The sequence below is a fragment of the Amblyraja radiata genome, chromosome 9 (genome assembly GCF_010909765.2).
Source record: "Amblyraja radiata isolate CabotCenter1 chromosome 9, sAmbRad1.1.pri, whole genome shotgun sequence".
NCBI lineage: Eukaryota > Metazoa > Chordata > Chondrichthyes > Rajiformes > Rajidae > Amblyraja > Amblyraja radiata.
In genome coordinates, this window is record NC_045964.1 from 37,601,219 (window position 1) to 37,625,632 (window position 24,414).

Here is a 24,414-nt window from a genome sequence, read left to right on the forward strand (position 1 = left end):
AGTAACATTCGTAGCATGTCTGATTCATGCTATTCTGGTAAATGCCATTAGCTCCATTTGCAGGAGCCACAATCATTCTTATCTCCATATTGGGTGGTTCTGTAATTCTTCTTTAGCCTTCAAATATACCAGGTCACATGACCATTTCAAAAATGCTGCAAGGATTTCAGCGGATTGAGGACGTCCATTTCTAAAACGGCTTGTCCCACGGGACCTATCCAGACCAGTTGTCGCCTGTCCATCCGGAGGAAGAAAATCCCCAAACTTTAGAGCATGCCATTTCAGCTCCTGTATCCAGGAGAAGATCTATGAGATGACTGCCGACCCTCACTGTTACGTATACTCCGTCCCTGAGTTGATTAACAAATGTCAAGAGCGGACTGGGAGTGCGAGGGTGGGCCCCATTCATTTTTTCAGCAGCTCGTAGTTTTCCTTTTGCTTAGGGTCGAGTTGCATAAACTGTTTCCATTCCTCTTATTCAGTGGCAGTAGAAACTTTCTAGAGGGGTGGTTTGCCAGAGAAATCCTTGGCCTATTGTTCGACCGGCACACCTTAACTCAACGCCCCTCTTTTCTGCAATAATGGCACCTGGAGGTCACCTGTCTGGTGCTTCCATTGTCCCAGGTTGGCTTGGTTAATCATCCTGCATGCAGAGCCAGAAGTTTCGCCCCATATTTCTGTTCAGCTGCAGGCAACAGGCCACTACCATGGAAAATGATATATCGTTATTCTCCCAGTGGGGCCATGTTACCTTTAGCATTTTGGACAGTTCTGGCTTTATCCCCGCCACAAAGGCTGATTTCAGGGAACTGAAAGGGCTGGAGTCCATCTTTTCCGATTCGATGTCTGCCCCCAAGTGTTTCTGCAAAACAACCTGAACCGTTTATTGTAGTCAGAAATGTCTACTGTTGTTTTCAGTTGGCAGGCCGTTAAATTTCCCCAGGCGATTTGAGCAGGTCTCTAGGCCCTAAGCCACATCTTTATCTTCTTCCATCCTTCGTCCAGGATCAGCTCCTGTGCTCCCATACTCTATTGTACCACCGTTTTGAGCCTCTGAGAGTCTCTGCGGGCGCCATAGCCGTCAAGATCTGTATTCCATCCTATGGATGTAGATGGTATATCCCTCGCAATCAGTCCAGTTGTTCCCATGTCTTCATTGCTCCTTTTTGGGGTATTTTCTAAGTCAATCATTTGTTGGTCTGCAGCTATGTGTTTCCACCGTAGATCGTAATCTGATCATGATCGTAGTCTTGGGAAATGTGAGGTAATATTCATAGAATCAAACAGCACGGAAACAGGCCCTACAGCTCAACGTGTTCATGCTGACCAAGATGCCCCATCTAATCTAGTTCCATTGCCCAAGTTTGGCCCATATCTCTCTCAACCTTTCCTTTCCAGGCACTTGTCCAAGTATCTTTTAAATCTTGTGATAATATCTGCCTCGACTACCTCTAGCAGCTTGTTCCATTTCCCCACCACCCTCTGAAGCGAAAAGGTTGCCTTGCAAGTTTCTATTAAATCTTATCTCTCTCATCTTAAACATATTTCCCTGCTCTGGGTAAAAGACCAGGCATTCACCCTATCTATTCCCCTGAGTTTAATGTAATTATACATTACAGTGATTTTAATTTATTTTATATGCAAAATGACCTTATTTTGTTTTAATGTTCATGAGCATGATGTTGTTCCATGAGTTGAACTATGAATGTAATTTTTCAAGTAAGTAAGTAAGTTTATTGGCCAAGTATTCACATACAAGGAATTTGCCTTGGTACTCTGCCCACAAGTAACAACATGACATACAGTGACAGTTACGAATGACTCCGAAAACACTAAACATTAATAATAATAAAACATTAATGAAAAAACACCATTGATCAAGCACGCGAACCAACAAAATATCAGATCAAAGGGAGGCTACAGATTTTTGGCTGTTGAGTAGAGCAACTACTCGTGGATAAAAACAGTTTTTATGTCTGGCTGTGACAACTTTGACAGTCTGGAGTCGCCTTCCAGAGGGAAGTGATTCAAAGAGTTTGTGGCCAGGGTGAGAGGGGTCAGAGATGATCTTGCCCGCTCTCTTCCTGGCCCTTGCAGTGTACAGTTCATCAATGGAGGGAAGGTTGCAGTCAATAACCTTCTCTGCTGATCGGATGATTCGCTGCAGCCTCCAGGTGTCGTGCTTGGTGGCTGAGCCAAACCAGACCATGATGGAAAAGGTGAGGGCAGACTCTACGATGGCCGTGTAGAATTGGACCATCATTGCCTGTGGCAGATTGTGCTTCCTCAGCTGCTGCAGGAAGTACATCCTCTGTTGTGCCTTTTTGACTGTGGAGTCGATGGTAGTCCCCCACTTAAGGTCCTTGGATGGTTCCCAGGAACTTAAAAGACTCCACAGATGTGACTGTGGTATTGTTGATGGTGAGTGGGGTGAGGGGAGGGGGAGCTCTCCTAAATCTACAATCAATTCCACTGTCTTAAGAGCATTGAGCTGTAGGTTGTTGTGACGGGACCAGGACGTCTGCTGTGACACTTCCTGTCTGTAGGCAGATTCCTCCCCATCCTGGATCAGTTCAATCAGGGTTGTGTCATCCGCAAACTTGAGAAGCTTGACAGAGGTGTCTGTGGAGGTGCAGTCGTTGGTGTAGAGAGAGTAGAGGAGAGGAGAGAGTACGCAGCCTTGCGGAGCTCCTATGCTGAGTGTTTGCGGGTTCGAGATGTGCTTTCTCAGCCTCACATGCTGCTTCCTGTCTGTCAGGAAGCTGGTGATCCCTGACAGAGGGGTTCAGGCACAGTCAACTCGGAAAGTTTGGAGTGTAGTAGCTCTGGTACAATGGTGTTGAATGCAGAGCTAAAATCAACAAACAGGATCCTCGCATGGGTCTCCTGGCGGTCTAGGTGTAGGATGAAGTGCAGGCTCAGGTTGACTGCATCATCCACAGATCTATTGGCCCGATATGCAAACTGCAGAGGGTCCAGCAGGGGGTTTGTGATATTTTTCAGCTTGGCCAGCACAAGTCTTTCGAGTGTCTTCATGACTACAGAGGTCAGTGCGACAGGCCTGTAGTCATTAAGACAAGTAATCCTTGCCTTTTTGGGTACAGGGACAATAGTGGTGGCTTTGAAGCAGGCAGGGACAGTACATGTTTGTAGGGACTGGTTAAAAATGTCTGTATAGCCAGCTGTTTGGCACAGAACTTAAGAGTAGATAGGGAAACATTGTCAGGTCCTGGAGATTCCAGCTTTTTTGTCCTCTGAAAAGCCTCTCCACCTCCTTTATTTTTATTGTTGATATTGGATAAATGATGTTTTGCAGCACAGAGGGTGTGGGTGATTGGGTGTGAAGTGGTGATTGGAGGGGGGTGGGTGTAGAAGGGCCCAGTCTTTGCAGACTGAGGTCAGGCTGTGAGTGGGTGTGAAGTGTTGGTTGGGGTGGGAAATGGTCCAGTCTTTTCATACTGGAGTCTTGCCTTAAGTAGGTGTGAATTGGTTAATGGGAAGGAGAGGGTGCGGGGTCCATTCTTTGTAGACTGGGGTTTGACTTTGTTGGTTGGGGATGGGTACCAGGGTTACGTTTCTGATTTTCAAACCTGCAGTAAAACTCATTCAGGTCGTTGGTCAGCTGACGATTGTCCAAAGAGCGGGGGGCTTTCCTCTTGTAGCTGGTAATTTCTTGCAAGCCCTTCCAAACTGAAGAAGAGTCACTAGCTGAGAACTTGCTCCTCAACTTCCTTGGCAGCTCCTCAACTACCTTTCCTTGGCAGCTCTGATTCCTCTTCTCAGCTTGTACTTGGCCTGCCTGTAGAGGTCTGCATCCCCGCTCCTGTAGGCCTCCACTTTAGACCATCGGAGCTGTCTGAGTCCTGCAGTGAATCAGGGCTTGTTGTTGTTGAACCATGTCCGGGTCTTAGTTGGAATGCAACTGTCCTCGCAAAAGCTGACATATGATGATACAGTGTCCTTGTACTCATCGAGGCTTGTGGTTGCTTCCCTGAACACATTCCAATCCGTGCAGTCAAAGCAGGATTGTAGGTTCTCAATGCCCTCGTTTGTCCACCTTTTCGTTGTTCTGACCACAGGCTTAGCAGCTTTTAGTTTCTGCCTGTAGGTTGGAATAAGGTGAACTAGACAATGATCAGAGAGACCCAGACCCACCCGGGGAATAGAGCAATATGCGTTCTTGATTGTCGTATAACAACGATCGAGTGTTCTCTCCCCTCTGGTGGGGCAGGTAACATGAAGTCTGTATTTTGGAAGGACACGGCTGAGGTTAGCTTTGTTAAAGTCCCCCCAAAACAATGACCATGGAGTCCGGCAAGTCACTCTCTATTCTCATTACCTGGTCAGCGAGTTTGAGAGCATTTACATTGTTGGAGAGTTAACCTTTTGTATTGTGTAAAATACTTACCAACCAATGAAAGATTCATTTTTTATTTATAGGTGGTCCTGTTCCAATTGACATTTACCAAAGGATCAAAAAACTTGAAGACAGAATTCTGCATTTGGAAGGTCTTTCTCCGGAATATTTTCAACATGTGGTAGGTTTTTTACTCAACCAATGTGTTCTTAAATCTAACTTTTTATAAAATATGACTCTGGCTTTGTCATATGGTCTATTAGTACAGTGTGGTTTGTGGAATGAGTTATCCACTTTCTTCAAATTTTTTTCAACGATTTAAATTATTTACTTCCCAATAAAAAAGCTTTAATTAATTCTACATTCAATGACTCAATAAACATATGTAGAAGTGTCAAAGGCATCATAATTTAAAGCTCATGCCAAATTATGTTACAGTGCCCTCCGTAATGTTTGGGACAAAAACCCGTCATTTATTTAATTTTTATCTCTGTACTCCACAATTTGAGATTTGTAATAGGAAAAAATCACATGTGGTTAAATTGCACTGTCAGATTTTAATAAAGGCTGTATTTATACATTTTGGTTTACCATGTAGAAATTCCAGCAGTGTTTATACATAGTCCCTCCATTTCAGGGCACCATAATGTTTGGGACACATCAATGTCATGTAAATGAAAGTAGTCATGGTCAAGAATTAACCATTTTATAGCTTTGAAAAACTCCTTTGTTGCTTTAACAGTATGTTTGGGATCATTGTCTTGCTGTAGAATGAACCGCTAGCCAATGAATTGAGGCATTTGTTTTAACCTGAGCAGAAATAATGTGTCTATACACTTCAGAATTCATTACTACTACCATCAGCAGTTATATTATCAATGAAGATAAGTGAAACAGTACCTTCAGCAGCCATACATGCCCAGGCCATAACACCCCTACCACTGTGTTTCACAGATAATGTGGTATGCTTTGGAACTTGGGCAGTTCCTTCTCTCCTCCATACTTTGCTCTTGCCATCACTCTGATATGTTAATCTTCGTCTCATCTGTCCACAAGACCTTTTTCCAGAACTGTAGTTGCTCTTTTAAGTACTTCTTGGCAAACTAACCTGGCCATCCTATTTTTGCTGCTAACCAGTGGTTTGCATCTTGCAGTGTATTTGTATTTCTGTATTTCTGATCATGAGGTCTTCGGCAGACAGTGGTCATTGACGAATCCACACCTGACTCCTGAAGAGTGTTTCTAATCTGTCGGACAGGTGTTTGAGGATTTTTCTTTATTATAGAGAAAATTCTTCTGTCATCTGCTGTGGTGGTCTTCCTTGGCCTGCCAGTCCCTTTGCGATTTGTAAGCTCACCAGTGCTCTCTTTCTTCTTAATGATGTTGCAAACAGTTGATTTTGGTAAGCCTAAGGTTTGGCTGATGTCTCTTAACAGTTTTATTCTTGGTTCTCAGTCTCATAATGGCTTCTTTGACTTTCATTGGCACAACTTTGATCCTCGTGTTGATGAATAGCAATAAAAGTTTTCAAAGGTGATGGAAAAACAGGAAGAAAGACTTGTTCTGAGAGCTTTCTTATACCTGCAATAAGGAGGTAGTTAAACACACCTGAGCAATTACAAACACCTGTGAAGCCATGTGTCCCAAACATTGTGGTGCCCTGAAATGTGGGGACTATGTATAAACACAGCTGTAATTTCTACATGGTGAATCCAAAATGTATAAAAATGGCCTTTAATAAAATCTGACAATGTGCACTTTAACCACATGTGAATTTTTCTATTACAAATCTCAAATTTTGGAGTACAGAGGCAAATAAATAAATGATGGTTCTTTGTCCCAAACATTATAGAGGGCTCTTAATGTTAGAGGAAAAAATGGAAACCGTTTTTAATGATGTTTTCTTTCATTGTTTATAGAAAACCATTGTTTATAAATGTTCCCGATCATCTGGCAATGGTTATTGTAATTTAGTTAGTTTGTCGGAAAGAGGTGAAATCTTATTAGTTTAATGTCACTTTGTACACTTGCTGGAATATCTACCGCAATAGGAGTTAGAATTTCTGGTGCAGTGTGGGATCCAAGTTGTAGGAACATGGTAGAAATGAAGCATTAGGACCCAGGCTTCTCAATGTCACGCCATGTTTAATTCTATTCCCGAGCTCACGTTAAAATAATCCTTAATATTTATTTAATTTTCTACATCTCTACCACCGACCCGTTGATGAAGACAGGTTCGTGAATCCTCGGCCTTCTTATCAATCGGCTCATTGCTCTTACTGATGTTGAGAGCAAGGTTGTTATTCTGGCACCATTCGATCAGATGATCAATCATAATTAACCGTAATTCATCTAACAACAGAGGTGTTGGCGGTGAATTTAAACATGAAGTTGGAACTGTATCCGGCTACACAGCCATGGTATAGAGTGAATAGAACAGGGAACTGGCCATACAGCCATGTGCTGATGGCCCTATGCTGATGGTTATTGAGGAGAAAGTCTTATTGCCAATTCGTACCGATTGTAGTCTGTTGATGAGGAAGTCGAGGATGCAGTTACAAAGGGATGTACAGAGACCTTGTTCCCTGAGATTGGTACAGGTTGATCACAGACTTGCCGGCAACTGATGTTCCTGCCACCCCTACAATCCAGACAAAATTGCGACAGCTCAGTTGAAATTTCCTGATGGCCACAGATGGCATTGCGAGTGGCGAGCGCTCTTTCCGGTGGTGTCCCTCCATCATGAAAGAGTTATTTGTTTACATCTAAACATTGAAATCCCTCTTTGGGCTGGTCTAATTCTATCTCTGCTGGCTTAATGTCTAAGTTTTTCATGTTTCAACTCTGCCTGGTCCCCACGCACTACCCCACAACCCGTCTTCCCACCATTCTGTTCAATTTTCCTCTTGCCCTCTGAAACTCTGAACTTCCTGTCATGCCTTCTCTGATTTACTGGGCACCTTTAAAAGGCTGCTTCCTAAAATCTTTTTTCAGTTATGCGCTTAATTTTCTCTCCCAACTGTTTTGCAAAGTCAGTACAGTAAACCCTCATTTTTTCCCATTATAACGGATTTTGGATATAGCAGACAGACCTGCCCACGTCACCCCCAGTTTGCAGTCTCCCCAGCCATTTAGTTGATGAACACCAACCTGACATGACCTGTGTTTTTATTGTCCAAGTGGTTTAATGCAGAGTGGCAAGCCAACAAGTTCGCATATCCCGTTGATGTATCGTGGCAGTAGGCAAATTGTAGTTTGTCCATGGTTTTGCCAAGATACGAGTTGATATGCACCATAACCAACCTGTTAAAGTACTTCAACACCACAGACGATAGCCATTGAGCTTTGTCACCGTACTCTTCTTGAGCATCAGTATTATTGATGCCTTTGAAAAGCAGGTGGGAACTTCAGACTTCAGTATGAGAGGTTTAAGATGTCCGCAAAAACTCCAGCCCGTTGGTCCGTGCAGCTTTTGAGAATGCGACCGGCTATACCAACAGGTCCAGAGCTTTCCAAAGATTAGTTGTTTGAGTCAGTTACACTTAACATAATGTGCATACATTTAACGTTTTATGTTACTGTAAGCACCATATACCAAATCCTTTTTACTAACATTTCACAAGATCCTTGTGAAACACTAGTGATTTGAAATCTTTGAACTGACTAATAGAGGTGTTTAGTTTTCCTTTAAAATTCGTTTAAATTATGACAGTTGAACATTCTTTAATAGTTTTATAACTGGAATCGCTTAATGTTTGTTCCATATTTCAGCTTCGTGATTAGTGTAACTCATCATAACTAAGCTTTTACGTTTTCTGAATTGTACAAAATTTAAACAAACTTTCTTCTCTAGAATTTTCCAAGTAAAAGGCGTAAAGTTCAAGAAACAGCTCAGGTATTTTTGTTTTTTTGTTTTCTGCATATTCATGAACGTACAGCACATATTTGATACTGTTATAGTGCTTCACATTTTTAGGGATCTTCTATTTTTCTGTCCATTAGTTATTTCTTCTCCCTGTTCTTCGCAAACTTTCACCAGTCAAATGGGAGCCACCCCTGACTTAATTAGGTACATGTAACTCTTGCCTTTTGTAGGACCAGGTTGTAAATTTTGGAGTGTATGAAAACTAGTACTTCATTCGGGGATGTAATTGCAACCTGGTGACTTTATGCAATGCTATTTTTATTTATGTGGGTTCTCAATAATGTCATTATTTGTGCCATGCAGGTCAGGTAGCTTATACAAAATTATGCCTGAGTAAAAATTGTTGAAAATAAGTTGTCCACACTCTCTTTTGCATATATTATATATACACGTTAAATAAATGAACACTTTGTGCTTGGTGTAGAGTTTGTCCTGGTGAAGATCTGCTTTCACAAAGTTTATAAAGGTTGGCAAACAAAACATATGGTCCTCTTTGACAGTAAAATACCTACTCGTAGCACTATGATTTTCAGTTCTCTAAGTACTATTAACATATCTTCTCACAGCTCTTCCCCCACATCTACCACATCCTCCCCCTTGGTCAGATACTCCGCCACTTCAACCTGGACTTCCACTGTTACGCCGATGACACCCAGATCTACCTCGGCACCAAATCCCCCCCCCACCCCCCCCCCCCCCCCTCTCCCATATCAACTCCTGTTTGTCAGCTATAAAAACCTGGATGCAACATAACTTCCTCAAACTCAACAGCGATAAGACAGAATTCCTCCTCATAGGCTCCAAAGCCACACTCAGCAAAATCAATAACCCCATTCTCACCATCGACGGCACCACTGTCTCTCCATCTCCCCAGGCCCGCAACCTTGGCGTGATCTTTGATTCCACCCTCTCCCTTGAGCCTCACATCCGCCATGTCATTAAAACCTCTTCTTTCACCTCCGCAACATCGCCAAAATCAGACCCTCTCTCACACCTCCCGCTGCTGAAAGACTCATCCATGCCTTCATCTCCTCCCGACTGGACTATTGCAACTCACTTCTCCTTGGCATCAGCTCCACCTACATCAACCGACTCCAACTGGTCCAGAACGCAGCCGCCCAACTCATCACCCACACCAAATCCTGGCATCACATCACTCCAGTCCTCAAACAACTTCACTGGCTTCCCATCTCCCACCGGATCACCTACAAAATCCTGGTCCTCACCGACAAAGCCCTCCACCATCTGGCCCCCCCATATCTCACTGACCTCCTCTCCCCCTACCAACCCTCACGGTCCCTCAGATCCACATCAGCCGGTCTCCTCTCCATCCACAAGTCCAACCTCCGCAGTTTTGGGGACAGAGCCTTCTCCAGGGCAGCTCCCAGGCTCTGGAACTCCCTCCCCCAACTGATCCGCAATTCCGTGTCCCTCACCATCTTCCAGTCCCGCCTCAAGACCCATCTCTTCACCTCTGCCTATCCTTAGCCCCACGTCCCCCTCCCTTTTCATCTGTGCATTAATTGCCTCATATTGTGTTTTGAAATGTATTCTGTCTTTACTTTGTGTACTAGTCATGTCTCTACTATTTATTTCATTCCCCTTACATGTTTTTCCTCTACCTGCTAAATTTTTGTAAGGTGTCCTTGAGACTCTTGAAAGGCGCCCATAAATAAAATTTATTATTATTATTATTACTATTTTGTTTTCTGAAGAACTAAGAAAATAGCTGCTAGAATTTGTTCATTATAGGGATCCTATGGCATCTATTATTTTCAGTCCTCTACCCCGGGAAAAAGACTGTTCACTTCATCCGTTCCCTCCTGATCTTATGCACCTGAATAAATCCACCCCTCAGCTTCCTGCGCTCCAAGGAAAGAAGTCCCAGCCTATACAGCCTCTCACTAAATCAACAAATATTGTTTAATTTGGTACACAAAAAAGATGGAGAAACTCAGCGGGTGCAGCAGCATCTATGGAGCAAAGGAAATAGGCAACGTTTCGGGCCGAAACCCTTCTGTTTAATTAGGTATTTGGAGGCATTGATTAATTTTCTACATCCATGTTGTACTACCAATAAATGTTTTTCATCCTTGACCCAAATACACCTTTGTCGTTAATGGTGACTTTACTTGCATTGATAAGTGAGTGTACCTAGAAAGCTATAATGAGCAGGAGAACAGAAAGTGTCTTAGTAAAATCTGTCTTGTAGACATGGATAAAGGATAGGATCTTCATTATTCAAATATAATAGGACGGGTGATTTACTGTATATGGAAAAAGCAAAGCTGTATATTCATATTGTCACTTTAAAGTTTAATTTGCTGCACAGATTGTGTACAGTGGAGGAAATACTTGGAGTTCATATGTTTTAAAAAAACCTGTCAGGCATTGCAATTGTGTTATTTTCCATTGAAATGTTTGTGTTGTGTCATGCTGCTTCCAAATGAGAAGACTAATTACAGTTGAGCTTATGAACTTTTAGTCAGCTGCAGAACTTTTGCAGTCAACCATCTGGCACATCATATTTCAGTGTGTTACACATTTAAATACGTGAATTGATTTTTGTTACAGGGCTACAGCCTAATAGAAATCGATGAGAAGATTAATGCATTGAAGGCAGTGCTACTGCAGAAAGCAGGTGACCAAGCTCAGTCAATAGACGCAAACAAGATGTCCATTTAAGGTCCATTTTTGAGCTTTAGAACTAACCAAATATAATCAATAAGTGATGCCTTTATTGTTTTTTTCAGAAATAATTTCACTTGTCAGCAACAAACTGTAGTGTATTTCAGTGTCTGATACTCTTCTGATGTGCATAATCCAGACTGCGCAAAATGTCTGGATAAAATGAGAATGCATACTAGGTTTAGCAGTCAAATGTATGAAACCAAATCAGTACAAATAGGCAATATGAGCAGACCATTTTGAGAATTTGTCATTCAGAAAATTGTCAGAATCCCATAAAATCTTTGCCATTGTTAGTTCCAAAGAATAAACAAAATCTGTATTGGTAATGGCAACTGATTTAATTATTTTGAACAAAATACCATTTCTGTTGGTTCCAAATTGCTTTAATGTTGGAAAAAAAATCAAATTATTAGCAAAAACAATGATTTGAATACACATTTTACGTGTACAGTGTTCGTGTAAATACGTTTTGTGTGGAACTTTGGTACAATAAAAGTTTGATATTATTCTGTACTGGTTTCTCATTGAACATTTTCTGTGCCCCACCATTTCTGAATGTAAACTGTATTTACATTTCTGAATATAAACTATTACTGATAACTTAGAAAATTATCTTAGTTGTTAATTGGTGTATTTCAGAGTAGGTAATGGCAACCTGGATTTCTGAATCCACTTTGAATGGCAAGTAGCCTGCCAATGAATGAACCAGGCTGAAAATCAGTTGATGAGACAACAATCATCTCCTCAGATTCCCTGGGTAAAGGTGTTAGCCTTCAAATTGAGTGGTACAGCTATGTTATATAGGTTGAGTAGGGTGGAGAAAAGGATGTGTTGACCAAGTACAGATATCACTAACATTGTTGCAAATCTGCACCAGCATCACTGTATTGAATTGTTCTTTGGGGAAAAAAACATAAGCCTACATTTAGCCTGCTTAGATATTGCTTCAGTTGAATACAATCACATTACCAGAAAATGCAAGAAAGAATTGCATGTCCCACCTTTTTACCCATTGTGATTGGTGGCAAATTACTGAAACCTGGAGGAAGTTTTAAAAATCATCAAAAGGAATCGTATTTGTTTTAAATACATTACTAAAAGTTAACTGGCCATTAGTCCAATATCTTAATTGCTTCATTACTATTCAAATGTATTAAATAATTAATTTGCACCAGTTTTATTGAATGAATCCTTGTGTAGTATTCACCCATCAAGTGATTTCTATCCACTTAAGCATTATTTAGAAATTAAAGGAAATCAAACAGGACTGGTACGTTTTCAGTATCATTTAATATGGTTGTGTGGGGTTTGTTTCACATCGCTTAAAGCCATTACCTTTTGCCTAATGGGATATATTTTCAGGCATCCAATGGAGAAGGTAAACAGTGCATGCAAATAGTGTGCTGATGATGATTCCAAATAGTTCTTCCCTGACAACTAATAGCTTAAAGCTACAATTATTCACTATTTTTGCTGAAAAATCAATATTTGGTATTTGAATCGATTGCACAAAATCCATTCACTTTCATGAAGTGCTACACTCTTTTAATAACATTTAAATAAATACTGAATCTGAGCCCTGACTCAAAACATCACCTGTCCATTTCCCCCCTTGATACTGCCTGGCTTGCTGAATTCCTCCAGAACTTTTCCCCCCCCCTAAGATTTGAGCATCTGCATTCCCTTGAATCTGAACTTGGCTTTGTGTCCAAGTTGGCTCAAAGCTCCTTTATAATTTTTGTTTTCTCCTTTCACCTTATTTAGGAGGCACACTAAATTTCTTGGCATTACTGTTTTGTTGGTAGAAATAATAAGCAACAAAATCATTAATATCTTGCTCATGCCTCCACTAGATGAACATAATGGATAGTAAGTACTTCTGGTCTTCCACTTCCGGAATAGTACATTGGTCAGAGGCCAAATGTTCTGATTATTAATTACATTTAGTTTAAGAAAAGGTAATTTCTTTAGGAAGAATAAATAAAATAGCTTACGTGTTGACCAAGGAAATAAAATAATTGAATTGGAATATAGTTTTACACAAAGTTTTGCAATCTAGACAAAACATGGAATATTTGTACTAACCTTAAGGGCCTGTCCCACTTTCACGACCTAATTCACGACCTTTTTTACTCGTGGACATTTTTCATCAGGCTAGAAAAAACGGCGGGACCTACTTGATGCCACGAGTACCTACGACTAGCATCATGACCTGCCACGACCTACCTACGACCTCGTGACTACCGTGCTGCGAGTATGAGTCAAGGGCAAACTCGGCAGAGGTCGTGAAAGTGGGACAGGCCCTTGATCCACTGCACGGTATTCTCCATGTGGCCTCGTTTACATCAGCGAGACCAAATGTAGTTTTACGCTCAGTCCACATTTGCTCAGTCTACCTGGCAGGAAATAAACTAATTTTAAAAGTTTGTGCAACAATTTAGTGAGTAGATAAGGATAACAATTAGCAGGCATAGCCATCTCTCAATGCGAGGAAAGCAATGGATCAGATGGCTATATTCTTGTTTCGTAAACGTGTGGCACCCAGGTAAATTCTGAAGGCTTGACTATTTACTGCAGGCGGAAGTGCGGTGTTCTGTGATTGGAGACTTCTGTTTAGCCCTATCTTCTGAATTAAATATTAAACCAACGTTTGGTCATATTTTTCAAGGTGTCTTGGAAAATAGTTCTGCACCAAAAATTAGAAAAATATATTATCTTTAAGAAAGAACTGCAGATGCTGGAAAAAAATCAAAGGTAGACAAGATACAAGATACATTTATTTGTCACATGTGCCAGTTGGCACAGTGAAATGTGATCACCATACAGCCATACAATAAAATAAAGAACACACACACGATAGAGTTCAACATAAAACATCCCCACACAGCAGAATCAAAAGTTTCCCACTGTGAGGGAAGGCACCAAAGTCTGTCCTCTTCCTCGATGTTCACCCGTGGTCGGGGCATCCGGAACCCTCCGCAGTCACCGCTACGGGCAGCCCGCCGCTCAGGCCCGCTCGCCGGGATGTTGGAACTCCGACGTCGGGACTGGAGGGCAACCTCAGCGGCTTGGACCTCCGAATCGGCCGCTTCCTACCAGAGTCCGCGGCTCCCGGCATCCCCAGGCCGTGTCGGGCGGAGATTCACGCTGGCGGCCCTCGGCAAAGGGCCCCAGGGACTCTGCGATGTTGTAGTCAGCGCCGCCCCCGTTGGGAGCTCCGCGAACCACAGCTCCCCGATGTTGGAGCAGCGGGCCCAACGCTCCGGAGCTCCAAACGGCGATCCAGGAAGGCATCGCCCTTTCTGTGGCGAATCCAGCGTCGCTGCCGAAGCTCTGGTCCGGTCCCTGGTCTCAAGTAGGAAAGGCCGCTCCGATCCAGTGGTAGGCTGCGAATAGGGGGGGCGAGGACGCGACTCGGAGAAATAGTCGCATCCTCGCCAGGAAGCGACTAGGAAACAGTTTCCCCCTTACCCCTCCCCCCTCCCCCACATAGAAAAACTAAAGAATCCCCAAAACAAACAGTTTAGACAAACTAAAATTAAAAAAACAAGAGGGCAAAAAACGGACAGGCTGTAGGCAGAGGCGCCTTCAATGCAGCGCCCCTAGCTGGAGAAACTCAACGGGTGAGGCAGCATCTATGGAGCGAAGGAATAGGCAACGTTTCGGGTTGAGACCCTTCTTCAGACTGATGACCACGGGGGGGGAGTGAAAAAGAAAGGAAGAGGCGGAGAAAAAACATGGACCCATGGTCTCTGAGATGTGTTTGTGTGATAAGACTGAACTATAGGTTTTCAACTTCAGCAGTCTCTGCAGGTAATCAATAGGCAGAGGTGAACATCATCTTCAGAATGTCAAATAAAATTAGAAATCAAGCAAGATCTGGATATGCCAAAGATCTGAGTAAAAACAAGGTTAAGATGAGCAAAAAATCTGAAGTACTAAGTTGCATTAAATAAAATAACTGATTTGAAGTATTATACATTTCATGTGCTTTTACTTGCCAACTTTATTTTCACATTTAAAATATTTAAATTGATAATCTGTGCTTACAGTACAACAACTTTGGTTAATTTGCTACCGCATCTCTTAAATAATCAAAGTATCCCAATTCATTATATTCTATTGTATATATAATGTCTCGCACGTGGGTGCTCCACGAACTGATTAATTTACCCCACAATGCATTATATAATATGGCCAAGCAAAATAAATAGTGAACAACATTGTTGAGGTGGTCGAATGAGGCAGGTTAAGCATGAAGATTACTAACAAAGAGTTGAACATTGCCTGCTATTGGAAATGTGATATGTAGTAATTATTGTTTGCTCTGGAGAAGCAAGCCAAAGTCTTCAATAACATTGTAACCTGCTCTGTCTTACACATTGTCAGTCAAAGGAGTATAGATTTGAAGAAAATTGGGGAAAGAAGGAGAAAATAGCCAATCTGACCATCAGAAGGAAGTTTGGGACAGCCCAATTGGCTAGTGTGTTCGTACAATATATATTACAATATATATTAACGGTTTATTAATGATTTAGATGAGGGAATTAAATGTAACATCTCCAAATTTGCAGATGACACAAAGCTGGGTGGCAGAGTGAGCTGCGATGAGGATGCAGGATGACTTGGATAAGTTGGGTGAGTGGGCAGATGCAGTATAATGTGGATAAATGTGAGGCTAGCCACTTTGGTGGCAAGAACAGGAAGGCAGATTATTATCTGAATGGTGTCAGATTAGGAAAGGTGGAGGTTCAAGGAGACCTGGGTGTCCTTGTACACCAGTCACTGAAAGTAAGCGGGCAATGAAGAAAGCTAATGGCATGTTGGCCTTCATTGCTAGAGGATTTGAGTTTAGGAGCAAGGAAGTCCTACTGCAGTTGTACAGGGCCCTGGTGAGACCACAGTTGGAGTATTGTGTGCAGTTTTGGTCTCCTAATTCAAGGAAGGATATTCTTGCTATTGAGGGGGTACATTGTAGATTCACCAGGTTAATTCCCGAGATGGCAGGACTGACATATGATGAAAGAATGGGTCGACTGGGCTCGTATTCACTGGAATTTAGAAGGATGAGATTGGACAGGCTAGATGCAGGAAAAATGTTGGGGAAGTCCAGAGCCAGGGGTCAAAGGTTTCAACGGTCTTTTCTTGTCACGTGTACCAATTAAGGTACAGTGATATATGAATTACCATACAGCCATACTAAAAAAAAAAGCAACAAGACACACAAGTACATAAAAGTTAACATAAACATCCACCACAGCGGATTCCCCACATTCCTCACTGTGATGGAAGGCAATAAAGTCCAATCTTCTTCCTCTATTCTCCCGTGGTCGGGGCAATAGAAGCTCCCGCAGCCGCCAGCCGAAGCCACCGCATCGGGGCGATTGAAGCTCCCTCATTGGGGCGATCGACGCTCCTGCGGCTTTGAATTTAGGAATAAGGGGTAGGCCATTTAGGACTGAGATGAAGAAAAACCTTTTCACCCAGAGAGTTGCAAATCTATGGAATTCCCTACCACAGAAGGCAGTGGAGGCCAATTCACAGGATGTTTTCAAGAGAGTTAGATTTAGCTCTTAGGGCAATGGGGGAAAAAGCAGGAACGGGGTACTGATTTTGGATGATCAGCCTGATCATATTGAATGGCGGTGCTGGCTCGAAGGGCCAAATGGCCTATTTTCTATGTATAAGATCCAAATGACTAATCATAAAGTATACATGGCTTTCACATACAATATAGAACAATATAGCACAGCAACAGGCCCTTCAGCCTACAATGTCTGTGCTGAATGTGATGTTAAACTAATCTCATTTGCCTTCACATGATCTAGATTCCTCCATTCCCTGGATATCCACATGGGAATGTCTGGTATGAATTTTAATATTGTACTATCATTTGGTTCAGCTTACTGAAGTCACTGCAGTGAAAATACTAGTGTATTTGAATATTCCCCAGTACTTGGATATTGGGTATGCACCTTCTTAACTGTCATTTTACGTCTGATGGAATTTGCAGAATTCTATAATCGGCGATAACATGAAAGAGCACATTGGTTAGATTGAACTGCCATAGAGAATCAGTGTCTTTGTAAAATAGTTCATGTCCTGGGTGATTGTTATCAAAATGAGAGTACGTGAAATTGGACAAATCCTCGTGATATGGCAACGGACTTGTTCAGGAGATAGAAGGTAGTGAATTGGGATAAATTGATTGAAAGAATTCCCCAGGGATTCATATGGGGACTTGGACTCTGCATCATGCATATGAGCAGGAAATTATAGAGGAACATAGATAGATTAAGCGAGGGGAAAACAGCTGAATGTGTGTTTCGAGGATTACTGTCTTTAATGGAACCTTGTATTATCTGATTAGCCAAGCTTCTAAGCCCACTCCCAAGTAAGTGAAATAAGCATACTTGAATCAGGAAGTAAACAGCTGTGGAGGTGCTCACAAATTTCCCGTGGGCTAAAAACTAATGTGAATTGCAAAATTTGCACAATTACAATGGTTTTCTTTTAAGTTCCACCTAATCAGTTTTCAGAATGTTTTTTTATAAGCCAAGTATATAAAATTAATACCAAATTCCATTCTGTTGTGTGAATCAAACATACTCACTGATCTGGTACAACAGGATTGAGCAATGCAAACACCATGTTACTTCTACTGTGTAGCACTGACTAGCAGCACATGTCGGGTTGTGATAATATGAATAGTGTGGTAGTAGGTGGAGCTTATAATAATAAAGCATTACATTGGTTAGTAAGTAAAGTAACCCATCTACATCTTTCCATGTAAGAATAAAAAGTGAAACACATCTAAAATAAAGTGATATATGAATAAGCACATTACTAGATGCTGACTGATTAATACAGTAACCAAAAGGCTAATAGCGCATACAGGGAAGTACAGATGGTTCAAACAAAATCCCCGTATCTAAGGGGCAGCCAACAAACCCGTCCCGCGCGCGTACGGTACAGATCCGTATCTCCTCCCTTCACTGGCGAGATTGCCGGAATCCCATGCGGCGGGAGGACTGGTGACCCAGGGGACAAACACGGCGAGGCAGGCGAGCGGGGCATCGAATGTGGTGGTGAGGGAGCTGGAGACACAACCAATGGTTGGTCTGCAGCTGCAGGGCTGGAGGGAAGAGAAAGTCCGTCAGTAGATGGTGTTGCATCAGGATACGAGACAGCAGGACGTGGTTCCTTCACAGGAAGGAGATGTTGGCGGTTGCATCTGTAGATCCCTCTGTCGGCACTCACCAGGTATGAGCGTGGCTCTTTTGTGGGACTGTGGATGAAACCCAAACGGCCATAGCCCTTGTTGGTGTGAAGGCGAACAAAATGCCCACTGGAGAGAGGTTTAAGTGGTTTGCTGGACTTATCGAAAAATCGCTTTTGGGGATCGTGTTTCAGCTGGAGTTGTTTCTGTACAGCAAGTGGTGAACGAACCTGTGGCAGTTGTTGGGGCACGGGTAGTGCAGCACGGGTCTGTCGGGACATCAGACGTTGGGCAGGAGACTCCAGTATTGGGTCACGGTCGATGTTTCTTAAGTTGAGCAGGTCCAGGTAGACATCGAATTTGGCAAGGTGTGAGCGCTCCATTAATTGCTTGGCGCTCCGGACAGCCCGTTTTGCAAGTCCGGTCGTGGGAATTCTGGACTGCTGGTGACATGGCGAAAATCCCATAGTTGAGCAAAGTGTTTGAAACACTGGCTAGTGAACTGACTGCCATTATCTCACAAGAGGCATGCAGGGGCACCGTGCACGGTGAAATGGTGCGACAGCTTTTGTTTGACTGCATCGGATGTTATGCTTTGGAGCAGGTCGATTTCGAACCAGCCCAAATATGAGTCAACGAGAACCAGATACTATTTGCCACGCCACTCGAATATGTCAGTAGCAAGCGTGGACCAAGGCAGAGGAGGAACGGTGTGAGAGCAGGGGTTGCTTCTGTTGGTGTGGCATCAGGCTTTTGCAGACGGCGCAGGCTTGAACTTTCTTGCGCACAAATTCGGTTATTCCTGGCCAAAAAAACATGCTCTTTGCTCATAGTAAAGTTGCTTCCACGCCGGGGTGACCCCTGTGGACGGCATCAAAGTATTTGTCCCGTAGAGCAGCTGGGATGACTGCTTTGTGACCCTTGATTATGACGCCGTCCTGCAGTACCAGTTCATCGCGAACCAGGTAGTATGGGTGAATAGGAAGTGGGGCTTGATATTGTTTATCCAGCCAGCCACACCAGATGACTGAGGACAATAGCCGTAGAGTTGTATCCGCAGCCGTGTGCTCTGCCAGGTTGCTTAGGCATTCTGTAGGTACGTACGACACCATCATTATTGTGAACTGGTCATTTTCAGATGGCTGTTGTTCACAGATTGCTCATGGGGCTCTTGATAGCTTGTTAGCCAGATGCATGTCCTTGCCCCTTTTGTAGATTGGGGTAAAATTGAAACTCTAGCTGCATCATCATCCATTGTAGGCGAGCAGGAGCAGCATGAATGGGTTTGTTCAGAATGGTGACCAGCGGCTGGTGGTCTGTTTCCATAATCACGGACTTCCCAAAAATAAAGTACTTGAATTTTGTGCAGGCAAAAACCATGGCTAGTAATTCCTTTTCTATCTGCGGTATCGCTGTTAAGTCTCAGACAGGGTACGGGAGGCCTAAGCAATAGGTCTGCAGTCTCCTTCGGCGGAAGTCTGTAGGCAAGCAGCTCCGAGTCCATATTGGGAGGCATCAAACGTGAGTGGTACTGGTAGGTTTAAATCAAAATAAGCTAGGGTAGGGGCACTGGACAATTGTAATTTAAGGATTTCGAAAGCCCTCTGGTGTTGTGGGTACCAAGACCATGCAGTGTCCTTGTGAGTCAGTTGTCGTAGGTGGGCAGATATTTTGATGAGGTTGGGAATGAATTTCCCCAAGCAGTTAACCATTCCCAGGAATCTCTGCAAAATTGTCACGTCAGTGGGAACTGGCATCTCGTTGATGGCAATGGTCTTGGAGGGGTCTGGTCTGAGGCCATCACTGGTGAATACGTGTCCGACATAATGGACCTCCTTGACCCGAAATCTGCACTTCAGAGAGTTGAGCTTGAGATGGATGTCTTTTGCACGGTCCAGTATTTTTTTCAAATTGACATCATGTTCAGCCATGTCACTTCCAACAACAAGAATATCGTCGACAACGATGGCACAAGGATACCCCGTAAATAATTGTTCCATTGTGCGCTGGAATACTTCGCTGGCAGAGTTGATGCCAAAGGGCATTCGCAGACATTTGTAACGCCCAAAGGGGGTGCAGAACATGGTGATATTTGACGAGTCGGGGTCCAGCGGGATCTGCCAGAATGAACTTTTGGCATCTAGAACGGGAAACAGAGGCACTGCCTGGCTGGCAGCAACTTCCTCCACCGTGTGCATCGGGTAGTGCAGGCGTTTGATCGCTGTGTTCAGGTCTCGGGTTGATACAAATTTGGATTTCTTCTTTGTTTTTCTTTGTTGCAACCACCATGGTAACCGTGGCAATGACACCCAGGGACACCATCCGCTGGAGCTCATTATGTACTCTGTCACGCATAGCATGTGGAATGCGGTGTGGTGCTCGTACCACAGATAAGACATTTGCGTCAGTGACTATATTGTATTTGATGGGTAGCTTCCCAAGCTTATCGTCAAATAGTTCCTTGTACTGGGAAAGTATCTGCTGGGTGGAGCCCTTGGCAGGAGATATTTGAAGAAACAGCAAGCCCAAAGGTTACCAGTCCTAGGACCTGGCACGCGTTAATGTCAAGCAGAGTTGCAACTTTCCCATGGATAATGAAAAAGTTCAGCTTGTGAGCTTATGATGCTAACTTCAGCTCAGCTTCTCCAATTGGGTGCACCTCCCTCCTCCGTAGGCTAACAAAGTGGCCGAAGTGTTTACAATACGTTCGGCATTTTTGATCCGTTCAAATTCGGATAATGACATGACGTTGCATTTGGCACCGATGTCGATCTTTACAACAGTAATGCTATTGTTGACACGAAGTGAGACTTCAGGGTCGACTTGCTTGTTAATAGAAGGAACCAGGGTGTGCACGTTATGACTGTTATCTTCAAGCTCGGGAAGAGCAACTGGAGGAGGTGCTGGTAGCTCCTGGTACTCGATATTTGAATCTTCATGTTTTAACAGGTGTACAGACTGCCTTGGGAGTGAGTGATTCCCATGGGCATGGCAGCATTTAAAGAAATGGTTTCTCCTTTTGCAATAATGGCATAATTTTCCAAAGGCAAGGCACAGTTCGCGATCCGTGGGGTGGGACCCACCACAGTTAGAACACTTTTCAATAAATCTTTGAGATTGTCGGATGATGTGTGGGGCTTGGAGTGCTGGTTACGGTAGGTGGTTTCGGTAGCATCAACACAGTATGAGGAATGGGATCCGAGCCCCATTGATTTAGTGTGAGAGGTTGTGATCTCAGCAATACGACAAGCATGCTCAGCTCAGGCCAGGGTTAGTTCAGCATCGCGGAGTAATTATCATATACTTTATCGCTGATGATTCCACCCACCAGTTTATTACGGATGAGTTCATCACTCAGATTTGCAAAACGGCAGCGTGCAGCAATATGTTTCAGATCGCTGATGTAGTCTTCCACAGGCTCACCTTGTTGCTGGTTTCAAGCAAAAAAATTCAGTACGTTCCAGTATGTGGTTGGCGCGAAGTTCACATAGCTGTCAGAATTTAGTGAGCAGAACCTTGGGATCATCAATAGTTTCAGCAGGTACCACGATCTGATTGTTGCGATCCAAAACTGCAGGAGTATAGTCGAAACGCTCTGCTTGTTTGATAGCCTCTGGGCCAGCGACGTTGAGATGTATAGGGGCACGGTGTTCTGGTGGAACGTTACGATGAGCAGCACGGATGTAATGGTTGAAATCACGCTCGAAAATCCGCCAACGTTCAGCAAGGTCTGAGTCAAAAATCAGAGAATCAGGTTTACGGAATGAGCTGGCCATGGCAACACTGAGAAGAGGAACAAAACAGGTGAAAACAAAACACTGGAAATAAATAAAAACCTATATACTTAAATGCGGAGTGGGTCAACCACGTCTGACATCATGTTGAGTGGATCAAACATACTCACTGATCTGGTACAACAGTATTTATTGAGTAATGCATACAACACACTAGAGCATGTTACTTCTACTGTGCAGCAGCACTGACTGGAGGCACATGTCGTGTTACGATAATATGAATAGTGTGGTGGTAAGCGGAGCTTATAATAATAAAACATTACATTGGTTAGTAAGTAAAGTAACAATCTACATATTCCAAGAAAAAAAGCATAAAATGTATCACTGAGGTATAGGATGTTGGCACTAATGTAGGGGGGAAAGAAGAAAAAATAGTAAACAGAGAATAACAGGTGGTGGGGTTCTTAAATGTGAGCACAGAGACAGAGGGGTGTAAAGTGAGGGTAGAAGCAATAGGCAGCAAGGTGAAAAGTAAAAGGGGCAGGCAGACAAATCCAGGGCAAAAATCAAAAAGGGCCACTTTTCAACATAATTGTATAAGTGGTAAGAGCGTTGTAAAAACAAGCCTGAAGACTTTGTGTCTCAATGCAAGGAGCGTTTGTAATAAGGTGGATGAGTTGAATGTGCAGATAGCTATTAATGATTATGATATAAGGTACACAAAAATGCTGGAGAAACTCAGCGGGTGCAGCAGCATCTATGGAGCGAAGGAAATAGGTGACATTTCGGGCCGAAACCCTTCTTCAGATTATGATATAGTTGGGATCACGGAGACATAGCTCCAGGGTGACCAAGGCTGGGAGCTGAACATTCAATATTCAGGAGGGATAGACAGAAAGGAAAAGGAGGTGGGGTAGCATTGCTGGTTAGAGAGGAGATTAACACAATGGAAAGGAAGGACATTAGCTTGGAGGATGTGGAATTGATATGGGTAGAGCTGCGAAACATTAAGGGGCAGAAAACGCTAGTGGGTGTTGTGTACAGGCCACCTAACAGTAGTAGTGGAGTTGGGGATGGCATCAAACAGGAAATTAGAACTCCGTGCAACAAAGGTAAAACAGTTATTATAATGGGTGACTTCAATCTACATATAGATTGGGTGAATCAAATTGGCAGGGGTGCTGAGGAAGAGGATGTCTTGGAATGTATGCGGGATAGTTTTCTAAACCAACATGTAGAGGATCCAACGAGAGAGCAGGCTATTCAAGACTGGTAATTGAGTAATGAGGAAGGGTTAGTTAGCAGTCTTCTTGTGCGTGGCCCCTTGGGCAAGAGTGACCATAATATGGTTGAGTTCTTCATTAGGATGGAGAATGACATTGTTAATTCAGAAACAAGGGTCCTGAACTTAAAGAAAGGTAACTTTGAGGGTATGAGACGTGAATTGGCCAAGATTGACTGGCAATTGATTCTTAAACGGTTGACGGTGGATATGCAATGGAAGGCATTTAAAGACTGCGTGGATGAACTACAACAATTGTTCATCCCAGTTTGGAAAAAAGAATAAATCAGGGAAGGTAGTGCATATCCGTGGATAACAAGGGAAATCAGGGATAGTATCAAAACAAAAGATGAAGCGTACAAATTAGCCAGAAAAAGCAGCCTACCAGAGGACTGGGAGAAATTCAGAGTCCAACAGAGGAGGACAAAGGGCTTAATTAGGAAAGGGAAAATAGATTATGAAAGAAAACTGGCAGGTTACATAAAAACTGACTGCAAAAGTTTTTATAGGTATGTGAAGAGAAAGAGATTTGTTAAAACAAATGTAGGTCCCTTGCAGTCAGGAACAGGTGAATTGATCATGGGGAACAAGGACATGGCAGACCAATTGAATAACTACTTTGGTTCCGTCTTCACTAAGGAAGACATAAATAATCTGCCGGAAATAGCAGGTGACCGCGGGTCAAATGAGATGGAGGAACTGGGTGAAATCCAGGTTAGCCGGGAAGTGGTGTTAGGTAAATTGAATGGATTAAAGGCCGATAAATCCCCAGGGCCAGATAGGCTGCATCCCAGAGTACTTAAGGAAGTAGCCCCAGAAATAGTAGATGCATTAGTGATAATTTTTCAAAACTCTTTAGATTCTGGAGTAGTTCCTGAGGATTGGAGGGTAGCTAATGTAACCCCACTTTTTAAAAAGGGAGGGAGAGAGAAAACGGGGAATTACAGACCAGTTAGTCTAACATCGGTAGTGGGGAAACTGCTAGAGTCAGTTATTAAAGATGGGATAGCAGCACATTTGGAAAGTGGTGAAATCATTGGACAAAGTCAGCATGGATTTATGAAAGGTAAATCATGTTTGACGAATCTTATAGAATTTTTCGAGGATGTAACTAGTAGAGTGGATAAGGGAGAATCAGTGGATGTGATATATCTGGACTTTCAGAAGGATTTCGACAAGGTCCCACATAATAGATTAGTATAGAAA

General features: G+C 43.0%; 1 protein-coding gene and 1 long non-coding RNA gene across 2 annotated transcripts in view; one reads left to right on the top strand and one right to left on the bottom strand.

Annotated features, from left to right (window-relative positions):
- Positions 1 to 11,486, top strand: part of LOC116976985 (MAP3K12 binding inhibitory protein 1) — a 27,898-nt gene extending 16,412 nt beyond the window's left edge. Inside the window, exons 7-9 of the mRNA XM_033027139.1 lie at positions 4,441 to 4,538; positions 8,211 to 8,252; positions 10,857 to 11,486. Coding sequence (XP_032883030.1) covers positions 4,441 to 4,538; positions 8,211 to 8,252; positions 10,857 to 10,967 — 251 coding nt within the window. The 3' untranslated portion in view covers positions 10,968 to 11,486. The remainder of the gene's footprint in view (positions 1 to 4,440; positions 4,539 to 8,210; positions 8,253 to 10,856) is intronic.
- Positions 2,254 to 18,337, bottom strand: LOC116976987. The gene is made up of 3 exons (XR_004413088.1): positions 18,157 to 18,337; positions 17,785 to 17,786; positions 2,254 to 2,266 (listed from the first exon to the last, which is right to left on the bottom strand). It is a non-coding gene; the product is annotated as an uncharacterized LOC116976987 (long non-coding RNA).
- Positions 18,338 to 24,414: the final 6,077 nt, after the last annotated feature.